The sequence below is a fragment of the Lotus japonicus genome, chromosome 5, assembly GCF_012489685.1.
Source record: "Lotus japonicus ecotype B-129 chromosome 5, LjGifu_v1.2".
NCBI lineage: Eukaryota > Viridiplantae > Streptophyta > Magnoliopsida > Fabales > Fabaceae > Lotus > Lotus japonicus.
Genome location: NC_080045.1, coordinates 9108782 through 9136262, shown reverse-complemented (window position 1 = coordinate 9136262; position 27481 = coordinate 9108782). Strand labels below are relative to the sequence as shown.

The 27481-nt window shown below is 33.7% G+C and overlaps 2 protein-coding genes across 3 annotated transcripts; both read right to left on the bottom strand.

Annotated features, from left to right (window-relative positions):
- On the bottom strand, positions 1-602 carry LOC130719032 (uncharacterized). The gene is made up of 2 exons (XM_057569684.1): positions 204-602; positions 1-72 (listed from the first exon to the last, which is right to left on the bottom strand). Exons 1-2 carry the CDS (start codon positions 600-602, stop codon positions 1-3), a joined length of 471 nt encoding a protein of 156 aa, XP_057425667.1.
- An 11400-nt stretch (positions 603-12002) lies between these two features.
- LOC130718684 (probable folate-biopterin transporter 6) lies at positions 12003-15916 on the bottom strand. 2 transcript variants are annotated; one of them, XM_057569308.1, is made up of 4 exons: positions 14828-15916; positions 13885-13986; positions 13318-13380; positions 12003-12686 (listed from the first exon to the last, which is right to left on the bottom strand). In XM_057569308.1, exons 1-4 carry the CDS (start codon positions 15437-15439, stop codon positions 12087-12089), a joined length of 1377 nt encoding a protein of 458 aa, XP_057425291.1. In that variant the 5' UTR covers positions 15440-15916; the 3' UTR covers positions 12003-12086. The 2 variants fall into 2 exon arrangements, with proteins under 2 accessions (XP_057425291.1, XP_057425290.1); XM_057569307.1 differs by having other exon boundaries at positions 13207-13380; positions 14828-15909.
- Positions 15917-27481: the final 11565 nt, after the last annotated feature.

Genomic DNA, 27481 nt, shown 5'->3' with positions numbered 1-27481 from the left:
TCATTCCAGATCATCAGGGACTTTGTAAGATTCTGGAGTGATCTCTGACAACAACGATCCAGGAAACAATGTCTACAAAATATTGGAATAAACCAAACATAGAAAAATCAAATTGACAAAACTCTTATTTTTAGAAGAGTTCAAACAAAATCAATTGGAGAACAGAAAAAAAAAATATTATAGATGATGTTATTTTTACTCACATCCAATTCCCTCTGCACACTTCTAGGCCTCTTATTAGGCTTCTTGTGAGGTTTGGTCCCAACCATAGCAAGAAAATCTTGTTCAATCTCCTCCTTGGAGAGTGAAATAGAAAACTTGGGCCACTCAATGTTCTTTTTCTTCTCCTCATCCTTTTTGTTGGTAGCAGCTCTTTGGGACCTCAAATTCAAGGGCCTTGTGGGTTTCTCTTTGTTAGAGATGGAAACTTTGGGCTTGTCAGTAGAGACCTTGAGATCAGTCATGGGCTTCATCTGAGCGACATTGTTGTCGTCATTACAATCTGGGTCAGTGACTTTGACGCACCTCATGGATTTTTGCTTACCCCATTTCAAGCCTGGCATGGAAAAGTTGTGTAGTGGCTTTCTTTTAGGTGGCTCCATATGACGAGTGACACACTCAATCTCCTTGTTTTTCTTCGTTGTCTTGTGTTCTCTCTCTTCCTCTTAGTGTGAGAATTGGAAAACATAAATAGGTAAAAATAGCAAAGCTAGGTACTCTCCATTGTATAGATAATCCTCAAGAAGTTGATAAATGCAACAATGAAAGATAGAGGAGTAACGTTCAGTTTGACTTTCAATCCAGGTAGCAAAAGTAAAGATTTTATTTCTTAAATTTATTATTTCTCACATGTTTCAATATTAGTATTAAATGTAAAAAAAAGTATTAAATGTAGTTATATTATAATATATTGTATTATATTATATTGTATTTTTATTTTATTTTTACTAAAATTTAGGGTGAGGGAACGGTGCTTAGTCCTAGGCAGGGAGAGCTATCGGACTCAAAGAACACTTATATAAGACTTACATTTATCTCAATCCAAAGAAACTAGGAGGTTCGAATCTACGACCTGTCAGGTTCGAGACCTTGTCATGCTCCACTAGACTTGCCCCTTAAGATTATATTATTATTAGGCTTAAATAAGGTTTTGGTTCCTATAAAATACATCACTTTTGTTTTTAGTCCCTAGAAAATATTTTTCTTGTTTAACATCCTCACAAAATTGCACATTTTGTTTTTAGTCTTTGAGGTCACATTTTTCATCCAAACTAAATGGAATTACACGTGGTATGAGTTAAATGATTATTATGTTAAATAGTTATTGTGCTTATGCATTTATGCTCTTGCATCAATTGTGTTTATTCCGTTTAAGTTTGATATAAATTAATTTTAATAATTTTAATAATAAATGAACCCTATTAATTGTAAATAATAATGAGTGCAATTAATGTAATATTATGGAGTAAGTCTAAGCATTATGTGATTTTAACATAAACTAATGTTAGATATTTATTTATATATTACAATAAATAAATGTTATGAAGTTTTAATTAATGCACTTTTTATACACAATGTGTAGGCAAAATAATTTTACAATCTAATAATTTTATGTCACGTCACATTACGTGCTGATGAAAGGTTGCACACTTTTCTTATGTTAACTAAAATAAAGTTTTACTTTCTAACATGCTAAAATCTATTTAACTAGTGTTTTTTACCCGCGCGTTGCATGGGGAATACATATATTATATTTGATAGGTCAATTAATACCTTGATCATTAAAAATATAATAAACAACGGATGAAATAGAAGAGTATGAAATGATGAGCAAAGTGGACAAAAAGTCTTAAATTAAAACCTTTGTTGCATAGATTAAACTTCGTACAATTGAATAACTAATAAAAAAATTAGTTAACCAAATCTCAAATTATGCAAAACATATTAGGGGATGTGGTTTAATGATGGCTAATAAACAATAGCTGATTTAATCTACAATGAAAAAAAGAGAAAAGATTCTTTATGTACGTGATTATGCGAGTTCATTTTTTACACAATAAAATAAACTAAGTTTGACCCATATTAACATGAAGTCGTTTCACATTTTTCATGAGCCTAAAGACAATAACACAAATTATAGATATGAAGAATCACCAATAAAACATTCAGAACACATTTTAATCTTAGAAAAAAAAGAATGTACCGCGAAATTTGTTATTGTATTTGATACATTAATTAATACTTAATGAAAGTACTTTCTTGTTAAAATATATTTCTTCCCGTAAGAGAATTTAACTCCTATAATAATTTGTACAAAAAAATTAAAGTGGACTATATTATTATGTAGTAAAAAAATAACATCAAACTATATTATATTATGTTTTTCTTGTAACAAAAAAAAATCCGATGAAATCTTATTAACATTTATTTTTATGTAGAAGTATTTTCATGTAAAATATTTTTCCTATATATAAAAGTTTTTAGGCTCTTTCTAATACATTTAGATCCAGCTTCTCCTTACTCTCAGGATGCCTGAAAGTCTTTTCTCAAGTCTATCTGGTGGGTAATATCGATGAAGATGATGACACCCACCATACCTTGCTTGCTTCAAGGTCGATCTCTTGTATCCTCCTCCTGCCGAAGACTTTAAGAGTAAACATTGTCATTCCAACTTTCATCGATCGAGTTTCAGTTGCTTTTTCTGTTGATCCAGGTGAGAAAGCTTACTAAGGCAACCTCTGCTTTTGTCTATCTCCCAATATAAGAAGCATGTTGCTTTGCTCTTATAGTAGTACTAATGGGCGTACTTTAGAACAAATTTCTAGCGAAGGTCTTGACAGGTTGGAACTTAAAGGTTTGGTTCATTAATAATATCTACTAGTTTCATCATGCTATTCTGCTTTTGAGCTTGTTGTGCTTACCGGAGCATTTATGCGATAAAGAAATTCAGAATAGTAAAGCAGTCGTAGTATGCTCCCTTTACTTGCTCTAGTGCTCAAATGATAGCTGAGTGTATACTGTTTGCATCTAAATTATATATAAAAGACTCTTAAAAACAACTACTTAATTCTCCATTACAAAGAATATACATTACATCAGAACCTAATTATTATTTGTCAGTGACATAAGTGTCGAAAATAATAGTATTTATAATGGAAATTTCGAATGGTGTGGATAAGGATTAAAAGTCCAATCTCATAAGAAAGAAAAATCTCCATTTACATCAAAATCTCTCTCAGATTTCTCTACCTCACTATCACCACCGTTTTTCTTATAAATTATCCACAAACACACTCACAAATTCCACACAGTACCTAACATCATATGCAAATTTTGTTTTCACTGCAACCAGAGTCTGTTCTTTGGCATAAAAAAGCACTTCATAAAGTAAGAAGGTATCACATTTTGAATTTAAGTCATTAAAATATTTATTTCTAATTAAAAAATCAAATGAAACTTGCTTCCAAATCAGCAGCAATCCTAGGTGCTATTCCTAATTGTTGTCCAACTTTAACATGAATTAATATGAACTCATGCTAATTCAAATGAAACTTGCTTCCAAATCAGCAGCTTACAGCCGTATCTGCATTCTAAGTAACAGAAAATCAAGAACTCATGAAGTGAGATTGATAGACATGTTAGAGTAGGATAGACTAAAGACCACCAAACATAATAGTAGTATGCGCAACATAAATCTAGCTATGATAGCGCAAAGATAACAATCAAATTTGCAGACAGATATGAAAGCCAAAGAATGAATTGAAGCCACTTTTTGGCTATGGCCTTCCAGTGGTTTCCATAACCAATCAGATCTATTTATAAGGGGAAACTAATCGCATGCTACTAAAGAAGATGAATGGAAGAAAACCCCTCTAGAAATTTTAGACCCATTATATTTGTTGAATGGCTAAAACAACTCTTTGCTTTATGTAGCACTGTTGTTGAAAGTACAATAACCAAATCAAAAACATATGCTGATACTAAATCGTAATGTGATAATTACACACTCATGCAAGCAAGACTTCCAATCACACTAAAGTTTGATTAATTGAACCATAGTAGAACAATGATTAATTATAAAATCTAATATTTCCTGTTGTTGAAAGTACAATAACCAAATCAAAAACATATGCTGATACTAAATCGTAATGTGATAATTACACACTCATGCAAGCAAGACTTCCAATCACACTAAAGTTTGATTAATTGAACCATGGTAGAACAATGATTAATTATAAAATCTAAACTTTCCTTCGAAAAGTGACTTTTAATATATGTAATGATGATAGATAGATGTAGAATTGATGAAATAAGTCAGTAAAACTATATATGCATCACAGTAGTGCAACACCAAACACACATCTCTATCTCTTATCTGGTGAATATATACATATGCATCACAGTAGTGCAACACCAAACACACATCTCTATCTCTTATCTGGTGAATATATACATATAATGGACTGAGAAAAACCTCCATGAGTACTGGTCTCACTTGAAATGAGAGCAAGATAAGATCTTGAGTCATCAATCATGTTTCATCGTCAGCTAGCTGAGAATCAGAGAGTGTAGTCAGAAAGAGGTATGCACCTCATTGCCGTTCTGTTAGTCAGACAGAGGTATGCACCTCATTGCCGTTCTGTACCTATGGATAAATTCATGTCAAATGTTTCCAGGGAAGCCAAGGAAATCAATTTATTGTTAGAACATTGGTTTAGGCGTTTAGCATATTAGAAAGGATAACACCAGTTTTAAAAGCCTAACCTCAATAGTATAGCTTGAGCGAACAAAGATAAGCAGTAAAATCTCATCTATGATATGTAGTTCTGTAGTTGTAACGACAAGCACCAACAATAATAATTAATTTCCTCGGTGCAAGGAAAAAAATCTACAACTTCTCCTTTCTCTCCCCTCAATTCTTTCACTCCCTCAATCCACTTCACTGACAATGATTAGGTTAATCAAAACATACACAGATCAATGTTTCACCTCCTATAACATAGGACACAAATTTTAGATGCAAATTAAGAAAAACGAATAAAATAGAATCACATACAAAGGAGAATCAGAAAACATAAAAAACAAATCAAAATATTGCAAAATTCCATATAAAATATAAAATGGACTCACCATCCATGACTTCCAAAGAATCTCTTTTGGTGGAATATCTATAAAAAAGAACCTGAAGAAAAGAATTTGAAATTAGCATGGCAAGTGATGAACGAAATTGACCTTGAAGTCAAACATGAGTGAATGAAAGTTAAAAGTAAAGTAAAATAAAATTGAAAAAAACCATAACATATTATGCAAGCAAAGGAAGAAAATAATTTGAAACCTCCATCTGCAACCTTCCTAATCAGTCCAAGGCAGCAAATCGGAGGGATGCGATTGCAAGTCGATGGCAAAGTGGTTCCGTGGAGAGATGAGACGATTTTGTGGGGGTGGTTCCGTTCAGTGGAGAGATGGGATGAGAATTGCATGGAGGAGATGAATTCCATGGAGGAGATGGTGGAGGTAGGCAGGGTTTTAAGAGGGTTTTTGCTGATGGGATGTATTATTGATTTAAATCACTTATCACAGATTTTATATTAAGATAAAATCATGAAATAAACAACATAAATCCTAATCAAATCTAAAATTTAAAAATGTTCTAAATAAATATAGATAAAAACTATCAAAATCTAGCAAATCACAATAAAAACTGATAAAATCCGGAATTAATTAAAAATCCGAAAATTCAATAAAAATACCATAAAAATTAATTAATACTCTAAAAATAAATAATAATATAAATTAAGATAAAATTCAGAAATAAACAACATAAATCCTAATCAAATCTAAAATTAAAAAATGTACTAAATAAATATAGATAAAAACTATCAAAATCTAGAAAATCACAATAAAAACTCATAAAATCCGGAATTAATTAAAAATCCGAAAATTCAATAAAAATTAATGGGTTCATTTACCATACACAAGAAAATCTTTGTGTAAGGTTACACAACTCTCACTTTTACCTACTATGATAGGTTTTTAGGTCATTTATATTTTTCATTTAAAAATATATATATTTACTACCTCCACCACCTTCCTCCCCTCAACTTCCACCATCCGCCGCCGGCACCACCACCACATTTTCTCCGTATTCACCAAATCCTTCTTTCAAACTCACCAAAAAGGCAGAAACCTTCCTTCAAACCACCAAATCGGAAAGGAACGTTGCAGAGAGAATTGAAGTTGAAGGAGGATGATTTTGGAGGGGAATTGTTTTTATTCCTGCAGAATTTCCTCTCAGTCCAGAAGATCCGCGCGTGGTCGTCTTTGTCGGAGCTAGAACAACCGCGCGTGGTCGTCTCCTCCACCGTTCACGGTTCAGGCGACCATCTCTCTGCCGAGTATCCCGTGGCCGCCGCGTTACCACCGCACCCCCTCATCGCCCCTTTCCCCCATCGCCAGCGAAGTCACGACCGTCACTCTCAGATCAGGTCGTTTTCTCTCTCAGATCTACTCTGTTTTGATTGATTCCAAATTTTTAAGGTTGTTGTTCCAACGTTGATCCCTCTCTGTCTCTTTGTTTTTGTTTATGGGTTTTGATTCTTCAAGGGTGGTTTTAATTTTTCTGGGCATAAACCAAGCTTCCTCTTCCTCCTCCTCATTGTTCAAGCAAGCTCAACATTGCAGATCTGCAAATGACAGAGATCAAGAAAACCCAGTATTGCAAGGAGGAGAGAAGGAAGGGGGTGGAGTTGGTGGTGGAGGAAGGGAGGGGTCGTGATTGGTGGGGGAGGGAGTAGAAGATCCGCGGCGGTGTCGACGACGGTTCCGGCGGCGGATGATGTGGAGGTTGAGGGGAGGAAGGTGGTGGAGAAGGGGAGGAACTAAATATATATATTTTTAAAATTAAAAAGAATTACCTGCTGAGAAACCTGTAATAACAGGTAAAACTAAGGTTGTGCAACCTTGTACAAAGAAAAAGTTGTGTATGGTAAATGAACCCAAAATTAATTAATACTCCAAAAATAAAAAAAAATAAATTAAGATAAAATCAAGAAATAAAAAACCTAAATCCTAATCAAATCTAAAATTTAAAAATGTATTTTTTTTATTAAGGAGAAATAAGGTAAGGAAAAATCAGGGCACATGTGGCAAGTGGGGCCAAGGAGAAAGAGCTTACATGTAAAATATTATGTGAGAATTAATCTGGGAGCGACACGTCACTAACTTGGCCTGTGAGAGCGACACGTCATGCTAAAAGTTGTTCTTTTCTAATATATATTGATATTGATATTGATTGATATTGATATTGATATTGATATTGATTGATTGATGAGATGAGATAAGACTAATAATAAACTAATATAACAAATAACAATAAAAACAAAACAAAATCTTAAAAAAATATTTTTATGTAGATACTAATCTAAAATAGAGAAACAAATATAGATAAAAACTACCAAAATCTAGCAAATCACAATAAAAACTCATAAAATCCTGAATTAATTAAAAATCCGAAAATTCAATAAAAATACCATAAAAATTAATTAATACTCTAAAAATACCTGAGAATGACACGTGAATTTTTTTTTTATGAGAATGACACGTCACTAAGAATTAATCTGGTGCTGACACGTCAAAATATTGTCTATGAAAAGGGAACAAAGCAAGTTGTACGAATAGAGAAGATGGGGAAGAAGAAAGTCTTAAAAATGCAGAGAAGCCAAAGACATATAAGGACTCTGTTGAATATCTGTTAAGATTTAGTTTATTATTAATCTAACAAAGAGATAAAAAGAAACTAAATCTATCTAAACCTATCTCTATTTAACTATTTAAGTAGATACTAATCTAAAATAGAGTAACAAATCTAAACTATATCTCAATGAGATAAGACTAATAATAATTAATCTAACAAATAACAATTAAAACAAAACAAAATCTTAAAAAAATATTTTTTTATGTAGATACTAATCTAAAATAGAGAAACAAATATAGATAAAAACTACCAAAATCTAGCAAATCACAATAAAAACTCATAAAATCCTGAATTAATTAAAAATCCGAAAATTTAATAAAAATACCATAAAAATTAATTAATACTCTAAAAATACCTGAGAATGACACGTGAAAATTTTTTTATGAGAATGACACGTCACTAAGAATTAATCTGGTGCTGACACGTCATGCTAGAAGTTGTTCTTTTCTAATCTCAATGAGATGAGATAAGACTAATAATAAACTAATCTAACAAATAACAATAAAAATAAAACAAGATCTTAAAAAAATATTTTTATGTAGATACTAATCTAAAATAGAGAAACAAATATAGATAAAAACTACCAAAATCTAGCAAATGACAATAAAAACTCATAAAATCCTGAATTAATTAAAAATCCGAAAATTCAATAAAAATACCATAAAATTTAATTAATACTCTAAAAATACCTGAGAATGACACGTGGAATTTTTTTAATGAGAATTAACGTGAGAATGACACGTCACTAAGAATTAATCTGGTGCTGACACGTCATGCTAGAAGTTGTTCTTTTCTAATATATATTGATATTGATATTGATATTGATATTGATATTGATATTGATATTGATATTGATATTGATATTGATATTGATATTGATATTGATATTGATATTGATATTGATTGATATTGATGATGATTTTTTACAAGGATCTTGAGCTAGTGTGTATATAAATTAAATTCTTAATTTATACTTATTTTTTATTTTATGAACTTCATATATCAAAACAATAATTTTAATTGTTGGAATTATTAACTTACTAAAATATATTAAATTGCATGAGTAAAGTTTGTAACTTGGTGACATGAGATATAGTATGATTGTATAAAGTAAGTTTTGTCTGAATGTATCAGATAGGGCTCACACTCTCGACTAAGTTTTCTTCTATACTCACAAAATATCAATAACTTGCTTAATAGAAATCATGCATGAACCACTTAAAGAAATTCTATGTTGGTAGAACTTTATCAATCAGAATGTTACTTAGGGGAATAACAATCATCTAACTTTTATTAGAACGTATGTTGTTGCAAATGTTTAAAAATGTTTTCAAATTGCATACAGTTTCAAATTAAAAAAAATATAAAACTACAAAAAGTATGATACGATGTGATAAAAATGGGATGTAATATTCAAAAGTAGCTTTTATAAGATTCTCTTTTTTACCATGAGAAATAAAGTTAGATATAAACTAGATAAACTACGACTAGATTATAAATGAGAATGATTTTCATAATTTTAAAACAAATAGGAAACATTGTATTTCATCCTTTTATAGTTTTATATGAAACGAGCAATGGGAGGGGGAGAGAGAGGTATCGTTAGGTTGGACTTTGAGTTAAGGAAACCGAACTAAATGTTACTCCCTCCGTCCCTAATTATAAGCTAAAGTTGATACTTATGTTTTGTCACTAAATATAAGCTAAAGTTGTGACATATTTAATTCGACATTGATCCTTAATGGACTATGAAATAAGGTTGATCTTAAATTCATGAAAAACGATTCCAATTTACATAGTATATAAACATTTTACACTTATATTATAAAAAGATTTATAAATGATAAACTTAATAGAATACCAACAACATTAATTTTTATGTCAAAAAAAACATTAATTTTAAAATCACAAAACCTTGAGTCCATTAATATTGTATATAAACAACACAAACTTATATTGTTAATAAATTTATTTTTTTGTTATATATGGTGAGGCGAGGCCTGAGGAAAAGAAAATTAAGCATCGGTCCTAAATGGTCAGGAGGACAAAACATCCTGGGCATCCACCCTTAAGAAACGATGACAATCGTAAAACATGAGTCCCAAAGAGAAAAGACAATGCTTCTTATGAGCAAAAGAAAATTTGATATCTCCACATAAAAACACTCCTTCCCAGTTCCCAATCTGACTAAGCATGTCTGCGTAAGGATGATCATGGTCCTACTCTAAAGAGACCAGCGAAGTGCTTCCCGAGAATCACTTTATATGGTAATTTGAGGAAAATTCTTTACAATTCAATTGGGATTTGGAGGTTTTAGAAAATGGCTGGTGTTTCCCTTGAACGCTTTGCTGGTGAAGGTGGCAACGAGGAAGTTCATCTCCTACAAGGATATTTGTATGACGGTTTGGTGAACAGAGAAAGACACTGCGCGTGGGGTTGAGAAATCAAGTTAGTGGGGGTGATGTGGATTGTTTTAAGTGAGATTAAATCCTAACCGTTAATGAATATCTAAAGGCTGTTATTAAATGCTCTCATCTCTCACAATAGTACACCCCTCTCACTTTTTTTTTGACAGTACAGTACACCCCTCTCACTTGATATGCCCATATATATATATATATATATATATATATATATATAGCATACTTGCACACTCATGAGTATCACTCAAGTACTAACAACATTCCAGGGGACCTATGTAGTCTCTATTGTTGGTGTATTCACCGTGATTCAGATAATAACAATACGCCATTATCCATAATAGGTAGGCGGAATAACACTTGGTCGGGTCGGATACTCACTCTGGTATCATTGCATGACCGGTTACTGCCACTTGGTCAATAAATTAAAGTAGGTATGGTCACTTCTCCATCCCACAGAATGTATGCATGCATGATGTAGTCGCAGCTAGTCAAACCAATGGGAACGCCTACGTACTCCAGTGGTCACATCTCTCCATTTAGCAACGAACTGTTGTGCCCTCCGACATGAGTAGTCGGGATCACCAACTCATGGTTAAATTCATAGTATCTCGTAGCAACGATAGCTTTCTCGTATCAGCTTCCGTGTTCGAACACAATCGATAATATAACGCAAGAGGGAAGCATAATATATAACTCATGTGATCACCACGATATCATATCATGTCATAATTGAAGCATGTAAATCATGTTATCAAACATTATGTGATATATCTCGACAATAGCATGCAGCCATGACATCAATATCAGTCATGTGATCATACTTCAACAGTCATATTCTCAGGCTAACATGACATAGCATACGTCTCATATTAATCAGGCACAACTCATGCATATACAGATATCACAGTATCATACATTATATCGCAGTCTCAGCATGAGCTCACATGTTAATTCTCATACTCAACATCATTATAGTAACTCAGTAATCATATAACTAACAAGCAATTTGCACGCTAAGGAGCAGAGACTCGAAGTTTCTTATGACACTCCAACTAACATATAGGGATTTGGGTTTAACACCCCACCCATGAGGCTCCCCACCCCACTTTATTGAAAACGGGATTTAAATTTCCGTTTTTAAAACGGAATTTAATATTCCATTTTTTTAGTATTCAATGAATGATTGAAAATGTGCCACATATGCTAAAATACAAAACGGTTTTTTAAATCCCGTTTTCAATAAAAGTGGGGTGGGAAGCCTCATGGGTGGGGTGTTAAACCCAAATCCCTAACATATAGCATAGCATGACATTCCAACAAGAAACATGATATATATACACTTGTTCGGACTCTCTTCTTACTTCAAATCTTCAATAATCTTTTAGTGCAAAGATGCAGCTTCTGGATGCTCTTCATTCATTCAGCAGCTCAGTCTTCAATCTTCATATAATACAGTTAGCATCATCGATCTTCTGATAAGATCTTAAGAAATTGGAACATTCGGGCAGATGGAATGTGTTCAACAACACATTTTAACATTGAGCACTCCACCACCAAGTTTTACCAATTCAAAAAATCATCAGCGCCAAGAAACAAACGTGAATGGAGCTTGGGAGATAGAATGAATTAAAGTCCTTTTACTTAAAAAAAAAAGTTTTACAAGCATAAACTTAAAAAGTAACTTTGGAAGATTTATGCATGAATCAAACCATGCTGTCATTCTAACCAGCTACCCAGGTTTTCTGATTTACCAATGTGATGGTTCTAGAAGTGCTTGTATATCCTTAGAATTGTTTCTTAAAAAAAAGCCATTCCTGTGCACATCATTCGAGTTAATCAGCATTATCTATATAAAAAATTGTGTATATCTGAAAGTCCGGCATGTGTATATGAATTGCAACAAAATTTATCTAAACTTCAGTTCTGCTAATAATGGGGACAAGCTCCAAGGTCTCTTCGCTTGCATGATCATGATCATTGGTGTGTTTTTCATAAACCTCAGAAAGATGCAGTCCCTCATACTGACCTGCCTTAGGAACAAGAAAAACCAAAGCAAGTGTAGCAAATCTCAATAAGTCTCTTATGAGAGCAGCGAGCCACAGATTTGTAAAGTTGGTCCTAGTGACATGGAGGAGCCGAAGAAGCAACCCGCCTCCCCATTTGGATATGAGGGCACCACTGCTGTCGATGCTCATCAACAGCGCGAAAAAGGTGCCCTCAATGCCGATCGGGCAGAGCTGGGTGCTCAGCACCATCATGGGCATCCATCTGATTTTGCTTGTGATTCTTGTGGCGGTTTCTTCCATGAAAACGAAGAAGTAGTCCGGGATTCCTATGATCAGATTCCAGCGTAGGATGAAGATCAGGTCGAGCACACCAGATATGGCATAGAAGAGCTGTGCATAGAATAAAAGGTTTCTAAATGCAAAGTCTTTTAGAGTCTTCTGGTAGATTAGCACCCCTAGTAGTGAGGCCACTGAACCAAATGCATAGATCAACCCAACAAACTCCTGCATTCAGAGGGAGAAAGCTCTGTAAGAAGTGCATTGCTAAAATGGCATGTTTGAATTTAAACATGACTAAGTGCATGTTTTGGAATCTTTCAGTAATTGATTTTAAAACCAGAATCAATTTTGGGAAGAATCTTTTGTGAGTAGCTTTTAATTAGATTTTAGAATTAATTATAATGAAAGAGAAATTTATCAAAACACGCTATAAGTGAGTGCATTCTCTCATGATATTAGAGCTATGCACTCAAGAAGATCATTTTTACTGGTACACAACTTCTCTATCTTGATAATCAACTCCAAAGCTCAGAAGGTACTAGATCAACTTATTTCTCCTCAAAATCAATTCTGGCACACATGAGCTTCTCCCCACGATTGGTTTTGACTTTAAAACCAATTGTAGAAGGATTTCTAAACCTGCACTCATAAAAGTTTCTCCCCACAATTAATTTTGACTTTAAAATCAATGGTAGAAGGATTGCAAAACATGCAATTAATCACCAGCAAACAAAATGAAAGATACCTGAGAGAATGCAGGACCAGCTTTTGGATCTGTGTACCAGTAAAAATGGCCTTCGTGAATGCTTAAATTAAGAGACAAGGCAAGGAACATGTAAAGAGAGGGCCTCCACACTTGAGGACACTTCATTCTTTTGTGCATGCTTCTAATTGTCATTCCTACACTCTCAACCGCCACCTGCAAGATCTTGTGTATAGTTACATCCATTCTAAATATACAGATAAAGGATCTTTCAAACTAAGAAACTTACTACTTTTTGTCAATCATCTAGGCGAGATAATGATGATGTAATTATTGACTGTGAAAATTCTTACTTCTACACGGCCAAAACCACCATAGATTGGCAAATATTTATCAAAATACAATATTTTGGTAAATATTTATTTTTTTTACAATATTTAAAAAAAAAATTCAGGATCTTGACACAATTGATTAGTTCAAATCCAACAGATATAAAATTAGCTTTCTGGTTATCAACTCTTGATATAACTTATAAATAGTAAAATGATTTGCAAGAATACAAAAGAAACTTGACAGCAAAGTCAAACCCTCCAATAAAACTAACTTTTATTCAACAAAACAATGACATGTGAATACTGCTCATGTTTTAAAGGAGGTCCACATAACAAGTAAGGTGAAAAGCTAAATCTAGCACAAAAAGTCAAAGAATAGTTTTCTAACCTCTTTCTTTTCATTATGCGAGCCACTGGTTCTGTTTTCATACATCACAAAACCCAGCACAATTGTCAAAGCAGGAGAAAGTGCCATTAGACCAAGTGACTCCTAAAAATGACCACACAAATATTCCATCCATGAGACAGTTAAAATTCAGTATAAGAATAAATTAACATAATCAGATTCAGATTGAAGATTTACCAAAATGACACTTAATGAAAAAAAAAATTAAGAACTCACCACATATCTATAATTTGTTACTGATTAAGTGGATTGAAATCTTCTCCTATTTTCAAATAGGTTGGACAAACACTTCAGGTCATATAAAAATTTCCATATCGGTTTTTAAACTATTAATAAAATATATTACCTATTTAAAATTAAGCTTTTAATTTATTTGAATAAATAAATAACCTATGATAAAGTTAGCTTTGAATTATGTTTTCAGACATGCTAAATTTTTTAAAAGTTTTGTACAAGTCCTTGACAAAATTTACATTAGGCAAACTCAAGGTTTTTTTTTTATCGGTCAAATTTCTCCTCTAAAGATTGATTCGTGAACCTTCATCTATCCAATTCAGGCGGAACTTCTATTAAATGGTAAAATGAGATATGACTTATGAGTATGGCTGTTCTAATATGCGAATTGGAAAATATAATATAAAATTGAAATTTAAGAAATTATAATTTGTTTTGAAAGTAAGAAATTAGAATTTTAACAATATTATATTTTTGTATTTTACTACAAATATTCATATATTTTATGGATTACAGTTCTCCATTGGGGTTTAAAAAAAAAGACCATATCAATCAGAAAATATTTTTGGCACTAAACTATGCAGAAAAATATTGACATCCACTTTCACTTTTCACTAAAATTGTGAAATTCTTCAATTCTAGAGAATTATTCCAACAACAAAAAATTCTGCAAAATTTCTTAGTTTCTGACCTGGGGACCAAGATGGTGAACGAAGAAGCCACTAGCAAGGTATCCAACAAGAGCCCCGATCCCAGCGCAGTACCCGCAGAGGCTCTGCAGCTCCGGCGCCAGTGACGGAACCTCGATACTATTCCTCGCAATACACGCATCAATGGTAACATCCGCGATGGCGAGCGACGCGGAAACTCCAACGAAGCAGATCACCGCTCCGGCAGCCGCGAGTCCCTGCCAGAGCGCGACGACGATAGCGCAGGCCGTGCCGAGAACTCCAGCGATGACGAAGTAGGGGCGGCGGCGGTACCCGGCGACGGGGAAAGCGTCGGTGAGGATTCCCCATAGCGGTTTGAGGAGCCACGGGATGAAGTAAATGCCGAAGTAGAACTGGACTGTGGAGGGTTGAAGCTTCTGCACGTCTTTCCAGTAGTAGTCGGTAACCACCCTGAAAAGCGAGCCGGAGAAGCCCTGCCCCACCCCGTACACGATGAACACGCCGGCGATGAAAGTTGGGTTCAGCTGCCACGTCAGCTTCCGAACCCATTCCACTGGCTGCGTCAGGGTCCAGAGGAGGTTCTTGGTTTTCTTTGAAGTGTTTTGGTTTGGGTCTGGTGGTGCTGTGGTCATGGCTTTGTAATTTTGATTGATTGTGTTTGTTATGTGAACATTGATGTGGTGAAGTGTTTGTTGTTCATGTTTTGGCTGTTTGGGATTTTGAGGACATGGATGGATCTGAGTTTGTTTGATATTGGATTGGATGATGAGATGCAAGGTTTGACTTGGATACTGTGGAAAGAAGATCTTTGGGAGTTGATCGTTGAATTTGGAAGTGTGGTTTTGAAGTCAAAGTTATGGAGCATGTTTCCATTTTTACTATTTTTGTTGATATTTTTAATTGATTTATTAATAACTTGTGACTTGTGAGCCAGAGGGGACTGATGGGATGGTATAACGAACACGAAGTTCGTGTTTTCTTTTTATATCTTGGTGTGGCTGAGATAGAAAGATTTGATCTCAATTGAACTGGAATAGATTGTTGGATTTGTGAGTGTGGTACTGTGGTTGATGGTAGGCTGGTAGCAGCTGGGACTGGGACTAATGAGGGATGGAATGGAATAGCGAACACAAGTTGACCTTGCTTGTAGTGTGAATTCTTTTAGAGTATAAGTTAGATTAGATTTAAAGTCATCAAGTTTGGCCTTTCTTTAAAAAAAAATAATAATAATAACACGGCTCGGATCTCTATATTTTTGGAAACCTTGCTTGATTGTTAATAAGTGGGTTGTCGTGTAACCAATTGGTCTCAGCTGGCAACCGTTCTTTAATATTGGTTAAGATGATATTAGGCATTTTAGGACGGTCGGGACAACCTTCTCTCATTAAAAGAAAAAAAATAAGTTCATCGTTTAGTTTAAGAGCATGGATCCCTTGGTTTGGAATAGGATGGTGATGACATAGAAGATTTTAATTCACTTGGACACCAAAAGAAATTACAAATATATATTTTAGAATATATTAAGTTAAAAATAAATAGGTGGTCTAGGCGAGTAAATAGTTTTTAACCTTTAAATAAATCATTCAGTGGGTGTTACTCACAGTGGTTAAAAATGGTTGATTGAACTCTTGAGATTGAGTGTTCGATCCTTAAAAGAACACTCTTGAGGAGACTTTTACCACGTTCGGGTCGAATAAGATGTCTCATGAGAAGATATATATAGTTAAACCAAAAATATAATAATAAATCATTTGAATGGTGAAAGGGTTTTATATTTTTAAAACTGTCTTGCATTTGTTCGTGTTTACTTCAATTCCCCTTAGTGTGTCCATGAGTGATTTTCCTACCTGGACCCCAAAAGCACATTTATGAGGATTTAACATTGTGTTTCTTGACATGATAAAAAATGATTGCTAAATCAACCACATGATCTCCAATGGTTCAAATATATATATAATCATATCGCCTATATAAAATTGTACAAATGTCACAAAGCCAATATTGAATATTAGACTATTAGTTAATGTACAAATGCTATAAAAATCACAAGGCAGATAATCAGAGTTAAGAGCCCTGTTTTTTTGTCGACGTAAGTCCATCACGTAATGAAATTCTTCCACTGATCTTTCCGGCATATACAAATTCACTTCTCAATGTGCCTGTCATGGCAGAGACATTAACTGTGAAAAAAGTGCATGTGCATAGTTTACTTTATTAATCTGCTCACCAATATTAACAATATAGACATGGTAAACTGGCTTTAGCGCAATGCACTTGTTCCCTCGTTAAATGATAGTTAATTTGTAATTGTTGATTACATTTTGTTTAAGTGTTTTTATGCATTTCTTAGAGGTTACAAGCATATTAATGCTTAGTGGTTACAAATATAATAATGCTAGAGGTTAATCTTTTTTATGTAGTTGCATAAGTTACATCCTTTTACCTTCTCTATTCACTAGTATTAATAGAGAAACATTGTAAGTTCTTCATTAAGAAAATCAGAAAAATAAAAAGTTCAAGTCATTCTCTTATATTTTCCACTACAATACTTCCGCTGCTTCAACGAATTTGGTACCAGAGCTCCAATTCAGTGCCATGGCATCATCAACAAATTCAGTTTTCTCATATACAAAAAGTCAAATTCCAGTTTTCAATGGTGAACACGATGATTACTGGAATTCACAAATGGAGACCGTCTTTCTTGTGCAAGATCTATGGGACGTGGTTGAAGAAAAGTATGAAGAGCGCCGAGACCCAAAAACATCAGACTGGACTGATGTCAAAGAGAAAAAATACAAGGAGAATGTGAAGAAAAATGCTACAATATTGAGGATTATCCAACAAGGAGTAAACAAAGCCATTTATCCCAGAATCTTTGGTATTAAAAAAGATAAAGAGGCATGGGAAACATTGAAGACTGAATTTCAAGGATCAACAAAGGTGATTCCTATCAAGCTGCAATACTTGTGGAGTGAATTTGAAAATCTCACAGTGAAAGAAGATGAGAAAGTCAAAGAATTTTTCTCAAAGGTGGCTGAAAAAACCAATCAAATTAAAAGTTGTGGAGATGATGTATCTGAAAAGAAACTGGTTGAGAAGATTTTTCGGAGTCTTCCTAAAAAATTTGAACACATTGTTGCTATTATTGAAGAAACAAAAGATCTCAAAGAGTGAACAAGTACAACAACCAGCCATCGGAGCAAGTCTTTCAAGCAGAGCAGAACTTTAAAAATTCCAAATCATAGCAAGGAGGAAGAGGATGTCAAAACCGTGGACAACCTTCTAGCAAGAGGTCGTGGTGGCAGACAAACTGAAAGCAGTGACAGAGGAAGAGGAAGAAGAGATTTCTCATGGCAGCAAAGACCTTCTGGTAACTATGATTCTTACTGCTATGTTTGTAAAAAATCTGGTCATGAATCTGAGGATTGTCGTTATAAATGCACTAGGTGAAAAATTCCTAATCATTCTGATAGAGATTGTTAGCATAAAAGGGAAAATGAGGGCAAAAAAAATGCAATTAATTATTCTGCAGAAGATGAAACATATAAGTTGTTCTTGTCTGTGACTGATGATATAAAATCTGGTGAGAAATGACATTTAGATAGTGGTTGCAGCAATCATGTAACTGGAAACCATAATGCATTTGAAGTTTTGGATAAAAATTTCTCATCTGTGGTTGAACTTGGTGATGGGAAGGAAGTGAAGATTTAAGGAAAATGTACCATAACAATCCACACAAGTGAAGGTAACAGAAAAAATCATCGATGATGTTCATTACTCTCCTAATATTTCTCAAAATCTGTTGAGTATTGGACAAATCATGAGAAAAGGTTATAAGCTGATTTTTTATGATGATAAATGTGAAATTTTTTATAAAATATCTGGAAGACAAGTTGCTGTTGTGATGCAAACTCTTAATAATATTTTTCCTCTCAATAAGAATTCCCTTCAATATGCTGCCTTCAAAAGTGAAAGTCCAAATGACTCTTATCTTTGGCACTTGAGATATGGTCATTTGAATGTCAAAGGTCTGCAGTTATTGAAACAGAAGAATATGGTTGTTGGTCTTCCAGAAATTCAGAAGAATGATAAATTTTGTGAAGGCTGTGCTTTTAGAAAAATGCATCGTCTTCCTTTTCCAAAAACAGCTTGGAGAGCACAAGCTCCTCTTGAGTTGGTGCATGCAGATATTTGTGGTCCAGCAAGAAACTATTTCACTGGGTAAGAAAAGGTATTTTCTACTCTTTGTTGATGATTATACTAGAATGATTTGGCTTTATTTTTTTGAGCAGAAATCTGAGGCTTTCACTATGTTCCTGCACTTTAAAGCTTTTGCTGAGAAACAAAGTGGCTATGAGATAAAGACTCTTCGAACAGATCGTGGAGGAGAATTTATTTATAAGTCATTTCTTAACTATTGCAAGGAACAAGGCATTCAAAGGCAGCTTACAATCAAGTACACACCACAACAAAACGGTGTGGCAGAAAGAAAAAATCACACTATTATAGAAATGACAAGGAGCATGTTAAAAGGAAATGACAAGGAGCATGTTAAAAGGAAAGTAGCTTCCAAACAAATTTTGGGCTGAAGTTGTTAGCAGTGCTGCATACATCCTAAATAGATCTTCTACAAAGGCGGTCCAAAACAAACATGGCATGGAAGAAAGTCAATTGTAAGTCAACTCAAAGTCTTTGGTTGTATTGCTTATTCTCTCATTCCCTCTCAAAAAAGAGAAAAATTTGATGAGAAAAGTGAAACTTATTTTCATTGGATATAGTGATGAGTCAAAAGGTTATCGTCTTTATAATCCAATGACTAATCAATTGGAAAAGCAATCACTCTCAATTAACACATTAAACAGACCAAATTGTCAACACCTCCGCTTCATATGCGTGTTTCTCCCCCACCTTCTTTGAAAAACAGCCCACCACTTTTCGCTAGTCATTTCGGACTACCCCACCAATGCCAGCAGCACCAGGTTTTCCTCTAGTTGTACCCTCCACATCAAACTTTAACACTTTACCTTCCGGAGGAGACTAACACGTTGAGCCCCTTTACAGTCGTAACCATTGACATCTTAGGGCTCGTTTGGTGGTCAGGACAGGATAGGATAGGACAGGATAATAATCATATCCTATTGTTATCTGTTGTTTGTTGCGCCAGCATGATAGGATAACACTATCTTGTCTCCTATCCTATCTTGTCAATCATGTGTAAAAGTTATCCTGAGGGGGGAGTTAGGATAGAACAGGATAAGATACCAGTTATATATTTTCTTTCAGTATCCTAACTCCAAATTAATTTATTTTAATATTATATAATTTATAATTTATAATAATATTAATTAATAAATATAAAAATTTAACTAAAATAAAAAATAAATAAGATTATTATTCATTACTCACTTACAAATATTGATTTATTAATAATAATATACTAATTTAATATTTTCATCTCCTATTATTTAAAAGTTATTTATCTACTTATATAATAATTTAAATATAAAGTATTTTTGAAATAATAATATTTTTAATTTATTTAATTTTTATTGTTTATCGCATGTCACAACTAAGTGTAAACCATTGATGACAAATATTAATTTTTTAATAGTAATAGATTAATTTTCTATTTTCATCTCCTATTATTTAAAACTACTTATCTACTTATATAATAATTTATAATTTAATTATAAAGTAATTTTGAAATAAAAATATTCTTAATTTAGTTAATTTTTATTGTTAATTATCTTGTGTCACAACTAAGTGAAAACTGATTGGTTAACTGCATAATTTTATTTAAAAGGCTATTTTCAAAACAATAAAATATGCTAATTAGTAAAATTTAAATTAATTTTATTTATTTTAAAATATAGACTCATTCATGAAAATGTAAATAAATTAAATTTAATAAAATGATCAATTTTAAATGTATTTTTTATTCAAATATAAATCTGATACATAATTCAATGACTAATCAATTGGAAAAGCAATCACTCTCAATTTTAACACATTAAACATACCAAATTGTCAACACCTCCGCTTCATATGCATGTTTCTCCCCCACCTTCTTTGAAAAACAGCCCACCACTTTTCGCTAGTCATTTCGGACTACCCCACCAATGCCAGCAACACCAGGTTTTCCTCTATAGCTGCACCCTCCACATCAAACTTTAACACTTTATCTTCCGGAGGAGACTAACACGTTGAGCCCCTTTACAGTCGCAACCATTGACACTTTAGGGTTCGTTTGGTGGCCATGACAGGATAGGATAGGACAGGATAATAATCATATCCTATTATTATCTGTTGTTTGTTGCGCCAGCAGGATATGATAACTTGAAAGCATTATATGGACACCCCCGCCACATGGCTTTTGCCCACCAAAACACCCTCAAGAACACAAAATCCCACACTGTTTGGGCATTAAACGTCTTATGATTAAGTATCACTAGGATAGAGCCCGTTTGCCCGTGCGATGCACGAGTAATTTTTTCATCAAATTAACTGTTAATTATTATCATTGAGTAATGATGTACTCCCTCCGGTCCTATTTATAAGCATGAAAGAGAAGAAAAATCTTGGTCTTTTTTATAAGAACCAAATGAAAGTTTGAGCTATATTAATTATTTTTTTCCAATGATGCCCTTATTAATTCTAACTTGTAGAATGTGTCTCATTAATTATTCTCTCTCTTTCCCACTTTCCAACACAAATAACAAAGGGTAATTTTGGAAGTTTATTTTGAGTCAAGACAAATTTAATGCATTTTATCTAGTTTTACTATATTTCTTAAACTATGTGAATTTTTTTTTTGTTGCTTATAAATAGGACCGGAGGGAGTATTTACTAAAACATACAGTTTTAATTAGTAAACACTTATATGTCGTTATTGTCTTCCTTTTATGTCTTAATGTTTCATCTTCCTTATATACATTAATTGGATAGTTTTGCAATATTAACTTTGGTTCGCCATTTACGGTAAGTATGGAGCTTGTGGGTGTGATCTCTAGCGCAATCTTACATGTAAAAAATAAACAAATAAACATACAAAGATGTACGAATAAGGTATATAATAGTTGCTCACATATAATTACCCATGGGAAAAAACTGGCTTCGATAGATAGACACCGACATGAGATAATGATTTTCCCTGACTTTTGTTTATAGTCTTCGTAAAAGATGAAATCAAAGGAAATGCCTTCTTTGAAACTTAACTGGCGTGCTTTGATCAGATGGCATAAAATCATCCTAAAAATGTATACCATCTTTCCGAAATGTGTGTCAGAAAGAACAATAACACCAATTACATTTGAATCAAGGTAGTCAACCATAAGTCTCAATAGAAATGTCAAGATTTCGCATGAGCTTAACAGGTGCACCTGTTTTAATAACCAACTTGTGATCAAGAATACCAAAACATCTAATATCATTCAAAAAATTTGTGGTTAACCAATCAACTTTAATTCCAACATCCTCATTGACCTTCAATACTTAATAAGAGGGATAAGTTTTTTCATCTCCAAGAAATAATGACAAAACATATGAACTCAAATTACCATGTCTGCAATAAGGTTGAAAGATTGATAGATCAACAAATCATTAGGAATTTGAACATCAGACTCACCATCGTTATAGTCACTCAAATTACCATGTGCAGTTGGGTTTGGTAACTGAAGTCAAATCCCTGATGTCATGTGATATTGAGAAAAACTATGTCGAATCTATTACACTTAATTTCATTTGATTTATCACTGTTTAAAGAATAGAACATCCATTAGTACATAAGATAAGATAAGAAGGTATGTGCCCTTGTAACTGCATTAGGTTTTTCATTTAGAAGGACCATAGGATTACAAAGGAAAAGAAAGATGAGATAGCCTCCTTAAACAAAAAGCAAATGAACCCATTAGTACATAATCTATGCACTCCACATGTATCCTGATGAGGTACCCTGAAAAATGCCTTATTCTGATCACTAAAAGAGCCAACAAAACTATGATGTCCCATAACAGGTCTAAGGTCAGCATATTCCTTTGAAATGTCAAAGCATTTTGCTCTATCCAGAGACACCAGAATTGCAAATAAAGCACATAAATAAAATCTCTCAATCCTTCAACCTACCAAAATCTCTGCAGTAAATCAACAAAAACAGTTCAACATCAAGTGGGAGGAACAATGTGAAAAATACCCCTTGGAAAGAGCATGGATTGACAGTCACTTTGTCTCATCCTTACACCACCTCCTCAATCTATGGCTATTAACTAACCACATAAATGAGTTCTGTCTATTGTTCTCTATGATGCATTATTACTTTTGTTTTCTTCAAACATATACATAAAAAAAGAAATAAAGCATAAATTTTCATGCAATAACTGCATAATGATTGTATGTTTGAACTTGTACATTTCCTCAAATTTTAGTAGGAGAGAGTTGGTTTTCATTTGCTAGTGGTTATTCATGCGATTTCATGGTGATTTGCGGTCATTCTTGGCTAAGTGTCCTGTATAAAGGAGATTTCTGTTTTAATCATGAGAAGATTCCAAGTCTAAGCCTAGCTTATTGCATGTCATATTTGATTTGTGTTTAAAAGGTGTGTTGCAAAACATATAAATCAAAGTAGCAAGGACGAGTCAAATTTATAATATTACTCAGGACTAAGTTCAAATTTCATAATTAATTTTTTATCAAGATAAATTATGACAGCAATTAAACAATACCAAGCTATATATCAGCTTCTCTAAATCATTCGTGATTGTTATTCACATGTCTAATATCCCCGATGATCGTTTAGACTGTGTAACAGCAACAGATACAGAGTATAATGCCCAAGAACAAAATGGTGTGAACCTGATAAATACTCTTTCAACGAACGTGCCCAAGTGATAAGAGTAATTGGGAAATGGGAAAAATCTCACAGCACACAAATGCTTTGATATACCATGCTCTGATATACCTTGGATGAGATGCAATCAATTTTACATTCCGACCCATTAATTACCTTAACACCTTCCATGGCAAAGCATTTCGCAGAAAGGTCATCTATTTCCATATCTGTCTAAGCTCAATGCAAGATTCAGCCTGCTCTCATAAGTCGGATCTGCGAACATAGCAACAAAATAAATTAATGACGCCGCAGCAAATTAATGACAAAGGTCGAACAATTAACCATATGGTTCAAGCTGTACTACTGTGACTTGAATTGCTAAGTTACTAACACACACCAGATAGAAATGCTAAATTACTAACACACAGAATTCATAGAAAATTAGAAACGATCCATAAAGTAGTTGTTAATACAATGATTACATAAACAGGACACACATTGATTGCAAGGTTCTAAGAGCTACTGTTTTAGAGACCCCTCCCATTGAGTTGAAGACTCTGTTACTTAGAGACTGGCTGTTGTTGCTTAGCTTTCTTTTCACCTCTGTTTTCTGATCATTTTATTTGTCACTGAGAAAAATCTCACATTAGAATTTACATTAAGCTATGAGACTATTAAACCTTGTCATAACTTTTGTGCATGGAAGAACCTTAAATCTGCTACAACAGGTCAATGTCTTGCTCATACCATGTCTACTCACTTGATGAAAACCGAAGTACACAAACTTTTTGTCCAGCTTTCTGCACAGATTCACTTGTGTAAGCATTGGCATAAATGAAAATATGACTAACATATTAACAAACCAAACAACACCAATAACACGATTCCCTCACAACAGAAATTTAGAAATATTATATTAGAAAAGAATAAAAACCAGCGAAACTAACCAACGAAGGAAGAGACCGATCTAACCAAATCTACTACAAATGTTACAGGGATTCCTTTCAACACAAATAGCCTGTATGGTAATTTTTGAACTCAAATAAATAGATGCTTGAGAATGAGCTGATATTTTACTTAAAGAACATAGCTAGTGAATTTTATGAAGGAAGCACAGCTTTAATCTCAACCATGACAATAAATCTATCTCTTCTTACAGAAAATTCATGAAGGAAAACAGATTCTCGTTAAGATTACTTAATTAAGCCTCTTATTTTTAGTTATATCTTAGGCATAAGAAAAGTATTTTATTGATATCCTTAACTTTGAACTACTAACATATTCAAATTGGAACTATTTTTTTTTTGAAAGCAAAATTCATTGAATTAAGGTGAAGGAACTTGAGAACAGACTCTCTCAAGGGAGTATGGTGTAGAAAACCAAACCAAAGATAAGCTAGACCAACACCCCTCAATAAAAACCTACCATTACAAAGAACCTAGAAACAAACACCCCTCAATAAAAAACCAGCTAGTACAAAGAACCTAGAAAAACCAAAATACCCACAACACAAACCAAAAAGGCACTATAACAATACACAAAAGATCCACAAACTGCTGGAAAAAAAAACGACAGCAAAGGCCCCCTTTTGATTCATTGCAACCTTCTCCCAAAACTAATTCACCAGAGAAATAAATTCCAAATTTCATACAGCCACAATAAGGACTTCACGCATTACATTAAGTAGCTGTCTTACTTGTACAGTCCCTTTGTATCTAAATTGGATTGAGTGAGTCATCCATAACCTTCTTGAAGTTTAGATTTATCAACCAATGACAAATCTCCCTTATTTCTGGCTCATTAGAACTAATATGCATAATTTAACCTTGCAATTGCAGATTGGAACTATTAACATATTCATTTTAGTTGTTGGCATTGATCTGTTCTAAAGGCCTATTACACTCTAATGGTCATGACTTGTATCACAAAGTCAAGTTAATGAGAAAACAATATTGAAGAATCAATGTTAGCTATTGAGAATCAAAGAAAATGGTAGTTCAAACTCATCTAAAAAGCTGAAATCCTTCCAGGCTTCCAAGCTGAAATGCAAACAGACTCACTTGCAAGTGGCTTTTGAATTCGTCAGTTGCCATGCCTTCCACATGCATCAGTTCACTAATATGTTTAGGAGTGACAACTGCAAAACAAAGAAAAAACAACCAATTAGGCACACACACCATACAGTACATTGACATGTCTGCAACTCATTATAAACCTTCAAATGGAATTCATGTGTGCAGATATATAAATGAAACAGATCAGTGAAATCAGTGAGAGCAGGGGAATTTCGAAGAGAAGAAATTGAGAAATGGAAATGAGTTGAGTGGGAGTTCAGAACATGGGGTATTTATAGCCAAGATTTGAAACTACAGTAACACAACCACACATGTAGTACGATTTAAATAAAAAACTAACATGATTTTCAAAAAAATTACATCTACTGATTATACAGATGAAAGGATTGAGTAGTACAAAATATATACAACAGAGGGGAGATAATTAAAGGAGCTTTGGATTGACACTGACCATTTGGTGAGAAATTAAACCTTTGCTGATGCATTCAAACCTACGTTCCCGGTTTTGTGGGAGAAAGGATGACGAACGAACAGTGAATCGTTTGAGGTGTAAAGACGCGAATGGTTCGAGCATACACGACGGTAAGCAAATCTTGAGGCAAGCTTCAACCGGCGGCCGAAAGTAATGGCTCACCGTCAATCGGAAAAGACGAAGTTGATGGGTTGGTGAGAAGTGGGTGGAAAGATGAACGAAAACACTGAATCACAGCTAGGGTTTTAGATTGAAGAGGAGAAAAAGGAAGTGAAATCAGCGGAGTGGGTAGAAAGGGGTCTGAGACACGTTAAGCCAGCTGGGTTGATTGGAGATGGGGACTTGCCAACTTGGGGAGAAAGAATGCTTGAGAATTGAAACGACATCGTTTGCCAGGGCTCCATTTGAAAGAAAGAAAAGCGTTGAAAGAGCAGGACACGTGGCGCAACATGATTGGAGGTCTTGTAGGAATAGTAAAAACTGAACTCATGAATAAGAAGTAGTAGATGTCATCCTTATGCACCCACACAGACCAACACATAGAATATAGTATAAGCTCCCAAATTACCTTATTAGTCTTCATCCTCGGAACAAGTACAGATGAGAAGATTGACTTTTAAGTATAGATAACTACTCCAAATATCTTCCCACAGAACATGCCAAGTCCTAACAAAATTCTGTAGCTATAAATCAGACCCTTGATAAACTGCCCACAAATCTGCAACCATGACTGAGCAAGTTGTATTTTTTATATCTTGAACCCGTATTATAAATATATGTTTATAATTAAGATATTAAAAAGTAAGGGTTTTTGTTGATTTGTCGTCTTTGTGAGAGAATTGTTCTCATGAAATTTATTTATCCAATAATATATACCTTTTGCGGTAAAAAATTACAATAAATATCAAAGGTATGTGGAAATAATATTTGAATGAAATTGTTGAAGTGTCAGCATATTATCTCACACTTAAGAAATTATATATTATAATTTATTGTAATAGAATCACTTGGCCGTAGTGAAGTTCTCGTGAATAGCTACCGAGATTATGACTACACTTGGATAGTCTTTGGATCATTAACCCTATCAGCTTTGCCTTTGTTCGGCTAGTTGTCGAACCAAATAGAGTCTCACTTTAGTCGTCTTAATCGCCCAACACAACGTTCATTTGGCTATGAATCATCTAGGACAGTCAGGACAATATTGAGCCTTTGGCCTTTTGGCGAGCAAAAACACCAAAGATTGTATTAAAACCACACCCCTTCATAATGATAGCATGTGCTTGATACCAAAGAATTTTCTAAG